This window comes from Genypterus blacodes, unplaced genomic scaffold, assembly GCF_046128005.1.
Source record: "Genypterus blacodes isolate CSIRO-AG114 ecotype Tasmania unplaced genomic scaffold, CSIRO-AGI_Gbla_v1 ptg000073l_1, whole genome shotgun sequence".
NCBI lineage: Eukaryota > Metazoa > Chordata > Actinopteri > Ophidiiformes > Ophidiidae > Genypterus > Genypterus blacodes.
Window position 1 is genome coordinate 2590432 of NW_027466883.1, and position 10261 is coordinate 2600692.

At 43.1% G+C, this 10261-nt stretch overlaps 1 protein-coding gene across 1 annotated transcript; it reads right to left on the reverse strand.

The window, feature by feature from the left end:
• Positions 1-4327: 4327 nt before the first annotated feature.
• Positions 4328-5245, reverse strand: nkx2.9 (NK2 transcription factor related, locus 9 (Drosophila)). The gene is made up of 2 exons (XM_076157437.1): positions 5086-5245; positions 4328-4914 (listed from the first exon to the last, which is right to left on the reverse strand). The coding sequence occupies exons 1-2, from the start codon at positions 5243-5245 to the stop codon at positions 4328-4330; spliced, it is 747 nt and encodes a 248-aa protein (XP_076013552.1).
• Positions 5246-10261: the final 5016 nt, after the last annotated feature.

Sequence of the window (10261 nt, forward strand, 5' to 3'; positions counted from 1 at the left end):
AAGGCTAAACATTACAGTTCAAAATAAATTGTTTAGATTGTATGTGCAGGCTATGTAATTGCAGGAAATTAAAATTAAAGCGCGCGTTTCTGCATCCAAGGTAAATCTACCTTATGCCTTCCATAATTACGGAATTTCACCAGGCATTTAATCACCTAAATCAGTACCTTTTCCCTGTTCTGGAACACGGCAATTATGGCCAATTAGCAGTAATTAGTCCAAACGCTCCGGCTAATTCCTCACAATAACGTGGATACTCTGAAGTGGCGGGTACGAGGCTACCAGGCTTTGTTATCAAGGCTTCAAGTTGTTGTTTTTGAACTGACTGAGGCTTCATATAATGGAGGAAAAAAAGAGAAATAAAACAATTTAAACAGAAGAGAAAATGAAATGGAGCTTTCACGCGCTGCGGGTATAATCCCTTATTCTAATGATCAATGATACCATTTTATGAAGATAGAACTTTTTATTCCAGGTCTTTAGATATTATAGGTTCGTTATAAAATACAGCAATGGACATACAGTGACACACACACACACACACACACACACACACACACACACACACACACACACACACACAGGAATATTATTGTATGTATATGAGATCCAATTCATGACGTACAAAAATCTAATTTTATCACCATAGAAACATCGTTATTATGTCATAGTCTCATATTTTGTTGTATTATTTTAAATAACATATTTATCATTTTGCCATTGTTTATACTTGAATGTCAAATATGAATAATCACAATTGCCCACATACAATTATTACATTATTTAATCAGTCGAGGTTATTGTTCTCTTCTTGAAACTCCTTCAAACTTTCTATTTCTGTCCCTTTTCCGTCTTTTTGTCTGACAGCTTCCCTCGGCGTGAGTTGGTGGAGAAGGTGAGGTGAGGTGAGGAAAGGAGGAAGAAGAATGTGGAGACCTCCTGTGCTTCTGCGTGTGATGACTTCCTTCCTTCCTTCCTTCCTTCCTTCCTTCCTTCCTCCCTTCTTTCCCTTCCCTCCCTCATAAACTATTGATGATTAACGTCTGACCAAATGCTGTCGCGTGGCATCACAGCGGCAGCCATCTTCACGCACCCAAATCAACCCGCAGAGCGAAAATGACAAAAAAACACCGAGGATTCAACTGTGACGCGTGAGGCTTTATCGGGGGAAAGTGCGACTCCTGGTGGACGCTTTGGTTCCCTTCACCCAAAGGAGTAAGAACCACGGTTTGATCAAAAGCTTGTCATGTCACGAGAGTGAGGGAAGGAGTTGTAAAAATGATACAGTGTGTTATTCTGCCATCTAGTGGCCATTATCAACAAACTTTAGATTTACTCATTTAGTGCACAGAAAATGGTCAACAAACGACACAATTTCTAAAATAAAGGAAAAGGAAACACTATTTATAAATATACAGGTGCAGTTCAATAAATTAGGATATCTCGGAAAAGTTATAGTAATTCAATTTAAAAAGTGAAACTCTCAAATAATATAGATTCCTTACACACAAAGTGAAATATTTCAAGCCTTTATTTGTTTTAATTTTGATGATTATGGCTTACAGCTCATGTTACCCTAAGTTCAGTATCTCTCTTTAATATTGTGAAAACAGTTCAATATTGTATCCTCACAGTGTCTCACTCTAATCAGCTCATTAACTCAAATCACCTGCTGAGGTTTCCTGAGCCTTTGAAGTGTCTCTCAGTCTGGTTCACTAGGAGACACAATCATGGGGAAGACGACCAGATTCTAATTTATTGATCTGCACCTGTATGTTTGGTCACAAATTAATTGCAATTCGAATATAAACTCATAAATAGGTGGACACTGTCATTCAAACCATTCATTCATATACAGTGAGTACATTATACCTCTAATACACACTAATACCTCTAATACACACACACACATACACACACCCTCATGAGGAGCTTTGTAGCCTTCTTGGTGCTTTAGTGGGGTTATGTGGAAACTTGACACGTAATAGAAGAGATGTAGGCCTGAGTGATTATAAAATGTAGTCGACCATCTCCTCCCCACACACACACACACACACACACACACACACACACACACACACACACACACACACACTTGATTCCTCCCTGGCAGCAAATCAAGTTAAAGTCAACATCTCACTTACAAAGACTACCGGTTTCAACCGCAGTTGAATTTCAAGTTCATACACCTTTAGGAAACAATATTTGTATTTTTCTGTCAGTTTTGTCTAATTTGCAAATACTCTCCCTCTATAGCCAATGACAACTGTATCTGTAACAACCGTGAAGCTTTGGTGTGTTTAACTGCATGTCTATCAGCTTGTGCTTAGGTTTAATTTACTCACAAGTCCAAACACAAAATCAATATTTCTATCTCTAAAAAGCCTCTAAATGTGTATTCAAAGCTCTTTTACAACTAACAAAACCCCTCCTGTGGCCTAGTTTACATGGAACTTATAAGTTTCCTAAAGGGGCCCCGGGGTGTAGGCCAGTGGGTAAAACTATAGGATGGGCAGGCTAATACCAGCCCATCCTTTTCAGACAATTCTTCAGACCAACTTAAAAAACCAATGGCAACCTCTAAAAGCCTGTCTTTGTCACCCTTAAACCCCAAGATGCTCTAAAACGCCATTGTGTGGTTAAAGCTCATAAATTTGTCGCAGGGACTGATTAAACATCACGGGAATTGAAACACTAAAGATTTTGTCTAGGTCCCTTTTGGATGAGGGACAATGGTCCATTCACAGGGAGACACGCAGACAAAAAGAGTGTTTAAGGGGAGATGCAGCGAGCTGAGGGGTTCGGCCAGTCCCCTCCATATGTGATACAAGGTGGCCCCAGCAAGGGGGACAAAGGACCAGGTGACAGGGACGATGGGCTGCAGGGTCACAGGACGAGCAAACAACATTATAGGGGGGCGTGGAAGGAGAGGAGCTCGTCTGAAAACCTGACGTGCTTCTTCATGGTGCAATATTTCATCCTAATGGCTGTGGAGATGCTTCAGCAGGCCGCCCAACGCTTATACACACGCAGGAAAAGCACAAATGTAGCCACAACTGTAAACCGTTTCAGTGATCTGTGATTGTAAGTAAGTTTGTAAGTTCACTCCCAACAGAGCTTAATGCTTATGATAGTTGTAAACAACCTCACTAGAGCCAAAGGAGATGTTTGACCTTAAAATCTGTACAAGAAAGTGACAAAAATATCACATCTTCCCATTTTGGAAAGCACTTTGCTGTACACCTGCACGTTAAAGGGATCCATGTGCAAACTTCACTGAAATAACTTCGAAATCTTCTTCCCTCTTCTTAAACACCACAGCAGCACACAGCAGCACAGATTTCCTGTCAAATCTTCAGATTAAAAGCCTCATTTGTCCCAGCTGAGACAAAACGTTAAAGTGCGTCAAAGTGAAAAGCAGCCCGTGAGGCCCAAGTGACAAAGGCTGCCACAGTGAGCGGGGCTGTAATGTTTACTGGGTATTCTTATGCTTAACAAAAATCCAGTCCTTTTCTCAGTCGTGTTTGCTCAGCTTTTGGGTGCCTGATTGGTTTTTTAACATCATAAAAGCCTTTGGACACCGCGTCAGGGACCTGCTACATCTCTTATACTTCAAATAGACACATTTCCTACTATAGCTTTAAACCTCATCTGATCACAGGAAATGTTACATATGTGAAATTATATATCCCAAAGAAGAATAAGAATATAATAGATCAAATGCAATTAATTCCAAATAAGTCATTCCTTTATATTCAATCAGAGTTTTCCTGTTAAACTTAAAAAACACATAATTCAGGATATAACGCTGGAGGATTCGTGATACAAAATAAGAGAAAGTTTTATTAATAATTTTGTCCAGAAACAACAGTTTAAACAGTTAAACGCCTTCAAAGAAAGGCAACTTAAGATACAAATAACAGTTTTCCTTCACACATTCAGGCTAATAGTGGCTTTGCTGCTACATTTGGCCTCTTCTATACCGCCTAGTGCAGCCTACATATTATATCTCCAACAATATAATACAAATATTACGCGTAAAAAACGGACAAATACATTATTTCACCACACAATTAAAAAATAATCTACAGGCTGCATCATTAAGCCCGGAAATGCGCGAGAAAATATTATCATCTTATTTTAATTATCAAAATAGACACGCAGACACACTCAAAACATCCAAATAAAAAAAATGTGCAAAATGTGTTTCATTCTAGTCAGAATCTAAAATGTTTTTTTTTCTTTAAGTTGCTCAAAATGTTGCAAAAAGGTAAATCATTCAGAAAACATTTGATGCAATTCTAAATGAGTTTTGTGCGTTCAAACTTCACTTGAAAGGGTTAAACGGCACCGAGTCGCTCCAGAAGTCTCTCCAGGCGAACGAGCATCTGGAGGCCGCCGGGCTGAAGTGCTGGTACCGCGGAGGAGGAGGAGGAGGAGGATGAAGAGGTGGATGAGGTGGAAGAGCAACCGGTGACGGGTAGGCCAGAGCGAAGGGTGGACAGCCTCCTTTCTCCGTGTCGACCAAGCAGGTGTGAAACGGTTTCCCGTCCCGGACCAGAATCGGAACCACCACCCTGCGCAGGAGCGGAGGCGGATGCGGTACCTCCAGGTCGTGCACCGCCACCACCCCCCCCTCTGCTCGCCCTCGCTTCATCTTATACCGGTGGTTCTGGAACCAGATCTTGACCTGCGTGGGGGTCAAGCTGAGGATCCTGGCCAGCTGCTCCCTCTCCGGGCCGGACAGGTAGCGCTGCTGGCGGAAGCGCCTCTCCAGCTCCATGGTCTGGGCCTTGGAGAACAGAACCCGGCGCTTCTTCTTCTTCTTCGTGCTCCTCTCGGACTCGGACTCCACGGCGGAGTCGTCCGGCTTGGTGGAGTCCGGCGAGGCCTCCAGACTGCTTTCATCCGAGGCTGTAAGGGACAAATTGAAGAAGATGAGCACCAAATAGGTAAACCAATCACGGCTGTCAGACGCTGAGACATAAGACACAGAGATGAACTTGCTCAACGGCACTTCAACAGGATGATATGTTAGTATAGTTTAACAAATAAGGCCAAATTAATAAGAATATTTACACTCACACATGCATGGGCTCCGGTCGCTCTCCATCCAGGAGGAGCAGGGCGAGCCGGAGGAGCAGGAGGTGTAGAGCGGGGAGGAGCGCCGCGCCGTCTCCGCGTCGTGCTCCGGCAAATCCAGGATGCTCCTGACGGAAAAACTGAACTTCGCGGGAACGGCCATCACCTCCTTGAAATCCGATCTCTGTAAGTTTAAAAAAAGCTCTCCAAAAAATAAGAGGAAGAATCCAAACCCTCCAAAAAAAAAAGAAAAGTAGAGGGCGCGCTTGTCCAAACACCGAGACAAGACAAGCAGCGTGTGTGTGTGTGTGTGTGTGTGTGTGCTCCGGTTCAGTGTTTACACAAACAGCTCTCCATAAGCTGCAAACAGCGCTTATAAAGCCTCCTCCTCCTTCTCCTCCTCCTCCTCCTGCAGCACCTGAATGGCTCGAGTGCTGTCACCCAATGGTGCTAATAGGTGAGGGACCCGGCGGAGCTTTAACAATGAGCGAAGGAAACACTCGTCATCATTACAGATTCGTCCCGTATCGTCCAAACATGGGGATGAACAGATAATGGTGATTGTTGCGGGTGGTTTGAATCACGTCTTGGGTGGCAAGTAGTGACAACAGAGGAGCACCCATCCCATCATCACCCCCACACACACACACACCTCCCCTCCCTCCTCTCAGCCGAACAACGTGTCCAATATTTGCATACAAAGTGAGCAATTAGCGTGATGCCTTGCGTTGGTTTAACTAATATGCGTCTAGATGTATGAGTCCCAAAGAAGAGAGGCGGGGTTTAGAATGTGAAATGTAAATATTGATATACATGGAGACTGATGGTAATGTTTAATTTTCGTCACAAATTCTGCAAAAATGAAGATGAAGATGCCATTTTCTATCAAATCAAAAGTGCAGAACAAGCGTGAGTTCATGTGATTTTGAGCAATGACACGTATATTCATTGCCTGGTCATTTTGGATCAATATTTGGAAGTTTTAATCAAGATTTGCTGCTCAAATTTGCTCAAATTGTCTTCGAGTTGAATCATAATCAAAGTGAAATCATTGTTGGTTGGATTCGCGCTGTTTGCTTTGCTCTCCTCTGCTGATGTGGATGCTGCCGTCGGGGCCTTAAACGCAACACATGCACGCATTTGATATTGATACGGCTCCTCATCCACTTCAGCGAAGGCGGTGGAGGCGGAGTGGACGGCGCCCTCCCAGTCGTCCTGGGTGGTCGGACGGGAGGGAACACAAATACATGCCAGGCAGAGGAGGAGGACAAAAGAGGAAAATGTAGCCCCGCGTCCGAGACCCGTTGGAAGCATTTGTTCCAGTCAAGATTTTGCATTTGTTCAGTCCCGCAATAATGCCTGATTGACGCCCAGGCACAATGTCCTTTAACTTTGGAGGATAAATCCGAGCTTGTTCCTTGTTGTCATGGTTTTGAATGGAGCTGAATAGGATCCGGGCCACTATCTACTGCTCTGCGTCCCCCTGCCGCCAAGTCTATAGTCTAAAGCAATATTACATGCGTGATTCAGGACGCATTAAATTCCTTTTAGTTTTTCCACAGTTCACAAAGTCGCTGACCTGTGTGATCGGACCCGTATGAGGAATAAAATACACTTAAATCAGCCTTCATCTGACGCGTAAAAGGACATTTACGCACAGAGAAACCCCCGAACCCAGGCGCGGTAAATGACTTATAAGATAGGAAAGGATCAACAGCAACTCCTCAGATTGGAGTGAGTCCTTCCCTTTGGAGCATCTCTGTGTACACAAGCCACCAGTGGTTGACAAACAGCAGCGGATTACAGTATATGCATGCAGGTTTGCTGGAGTGGATAGTTTACAGAGGCCACTCCATTGGAGAGCAAAACAACACTGAAAGGCAAAGAGAAGTCATGTCCAAAGAGCGGGAATTTTCTGTCCACAATGACCCACAAGCCCCTTAATCTATTTAACAGCAGCAGGAGAGGGTCCTCCGGAGCTCCCAAGAGCTCTCCACTGCCAAATATTTACTCTGTTGTTCAACTCTCCATTCCCAAATCCCCCCTTCTCAACCAAATGGAGATTTTCTCACATGGATCTGCGCCCACAGAAGCAAAAAAACAAACAAACAAAACCTCCCTCGTTTATCACTTTGGAACAACAATGGGAGCTATAAGTGGAATGTATGCACGCTGAATAATATGATTTATGTTCCACGGAACCGTGAGGCGATTCCAAATGTTATAGCCTATATGTACCAACGCATCCTCTTTATGCACCCAGTGAGGGAGAAAGAGATAAAGCCCTACACGCTCGTGCTAACTGATTTCAATCTGAATCATGATCCATCACCTAGATACCCACAATGACACCACTGTCACCCCTCCAACCCCCCAACCCTGCAGTATGGTGGCCCAGTGTAGCATGATGCTTCAGCAGCTGCACCTGCCGCTGCTATCCTCTCCCCTCTCTCCCCTCTCCTGTAAATACTATTAGCATTTTGGAGAGGGCTGAGTGTGTGTGTGTGTGTGTGTGTGTGTGTGTGTGTGTGTGTGTGTGTGTGTGTGTGTGTGTGTGTGTGTGTGTGTGTGTGTGTGTGTGTGTGTGTGTGAGTGTGTGTGTGGGGGGGGGGGTCTCTCTGGAGCAAACCCAGGTCTTGTGAGGTTCAGATTGCAGCAGCTGTTTGCTGAAATTGTCTCAATATGCAGCCACAAAGTCAAACCAGGATTATTCATAAGGAACTCAATACACAAATGTGCTTTTTCATAATGTAGGCGATGTTCAAAGTTACATTATGCCAATAAACCTATTTTGACAATCATTTTAAATAACTTATCATATCCTGTGTGAAGGTGAAGAACACAGCTGTTTGGAAGACGAGTTCAAAGGGTTAACAAGAGGCAGCTTTACTTCTTAACTCCCATTGGTTAGAATGAAATGGGGAAAGGTCGAACAAAATACTGACCGAATGTGTTTCACTCCATTTACCTTTGACATCAGTTCCATATTTGAGAATATCCCATATCAATAAAACTACAGAGCATCAGTTATGGGAGTTAAGGGTTAATCAGGCTTGGTGATATTGCCAAATGAAAAATACAACACCTATAGCTTGATTTCCTTATGAATTGCTGTGATTGTGGAAGGAAGAGTTTTATTGTTTGCATTTAGTATCACATTTATCTGCATTGGTGTTTAGAATGAGGTCACACAGTTTGACCAGTAGTGCTACAACCACTATTGGCTATTGTCTCCCAACACTAAGATAACATGTAAAGTCTGTCCAAAGTAAACGGTGCTCAGATTAGAGCTGTTTGTTTTAAGGCCTCGTCCACACTCTGAGCCCACTGCACCTCTAACTACCCTGGAACAAAAATTAGTAAAGAAATAAAAGGTCAGTATTTCTCTCATTTTTGCTTTTGTAAAGGAATTAGTGATCATTTTATTGTTGTTTACAAATCATCTCCTAAACATCAATCATCAATCACCAGGAGCTCAAACCAGTCAGCAGTGTCTCTCTGTGTGTGTGTGAGTCTCTGCTACCCCCTACAGGACAAATACTAGAAGTGACTGTAGAGATGAGCTGAAACAAGAGCGAATTTAGTGTTGGATACACAGCATGACACCAAATATGATGATGAATGTGTTTGACCGGACTGAGAGGAGGATCACACACCTGACGTCTGATTTCTGACACTGTACACACATTGTTATTGCACATCAAAGCATCGATAAGTTACTTCATCCCCAGAATTAGGAGCCTTCATGGAGTCCAGATCCTCCACGAATAAGCAAAACCACTGGAAGGGTGGAATGTGGAGGTCCTCTGAATTCATCTGGCCCACAGCATTGGTTGTTCCAGGTGCTGTTTGATGTCTTGCTCAAGGGCACAAGGGCAGGAAATCTCTGCATTTACTCAGTGTTTATCAAGCAGAACTCAAGTAGTAAATGAGCCAACCAGCATATAAACATGACTCAGAGCCTCATTCTGCTAAAAGATGTAGAGGATACAATGTTCAAAACAGTCGATCAATCAATCCATCAATCCATCAATCCATCAATCAATCAATCAATCAGTCAATCATCCCCTTTATAGAACATACAACTTTTTCATTCAGGTCAGGGATTACAAATACTTTATAATTAATGGAAGATTTCACTTACAAATATAATTATTAAACAATGAAAAGCAGTTTCTCAGTTTACTTACTTCAGTAGTGAGTTCATAGTCCCCATGAAAAAGTAAAAGTATGAGGATTAAATAATAAAACCTCATTATAATCAGCAAAATGTCAGACTTGTGTAAAACATTCTTAGTGAGAGCCTCAATAATTACAACCTCACAATAATGCATTTGAAAATACATAACATAACACAACATTACTGTAGCGTGTTCATATTAGGGCGCTGCTGAGGCTCATGTCCACCAGATGGCGCCACTGTACTGTGAAACAAACCTGGAACCATGTCGTCTGTCCCCCTGCAGATGATGGTTCCTTATGAACATGACACAAATGAATGGTGCTGTAATATACTGTATCTATACATTTAATACAAGTATTAGATATATAGTGCTATTAATAGAGGTCACATTATACACCTGACTCTCATATTGGGTTTGTTTATGTAGATATTGAACTTCTTCCCTGTGTCCCAAACTGACTAATGCAATGTATCTGTATTAGTGTTGAGATCTTGATGCATAAGGAAGCTTTACAATATCCTGTTATGACTCCAGGATTCCTCACGGTGGCGTGGTCCGCATCAGATCGCCCGCTTCAGCACCCTGGTTGCGCCTTGGTTGGTGCGTGAACGTGCAGGAACGGTTGGGCCAGACAAAGAGAGCTCCACATAAAGGCAGGCGGGATACAATATTTAATACTAATGGTTGCCAGGTGCCAGTGGAACAAACGTCAAAGTGATGTATGCGTAAAAGTGTCGTAAATATGGTGTCTGTGTGTCCCTCTACCTTCAAGCGCGGCTCCGGCCCTCTGAAACGCCACTACGTAGGTCGTTAACCCGCGTTCGTCCTCATTAAGGCCGCGCTAAAGTTACCGGGCCAGTCAACCTTGGAGACGCGCGGACCTGCTTGAAGACTTTTAATGGTGTCACCGGCAAAGGTTAGAGCCAATCAGCGCGGATTATCTTAATGACGCGTCTCCAAAAAAGAGTAACAGCCTAAAGCTCCATGTCGTCTTA

What these genes read in the sequence shown, in the direction of transcription:
- nkx2.9 (XM_076157437.1), bottom strand. Translation starts at nt 5,245, where the DNA reads ATGGCCGTTCCCGCGAAGTTCAGTTTTTCCGTCAGGAGCATCCTGGAT. An exon ending in CGACCGGAGCCCATGCATGT is followed by an intron (nt 4,915 to 5,085) that starts GTGAGTGTAAAT and finishes TGTCCCTTACAG; the next exon opens with CCTCGGATGAAAGCAGTCTG.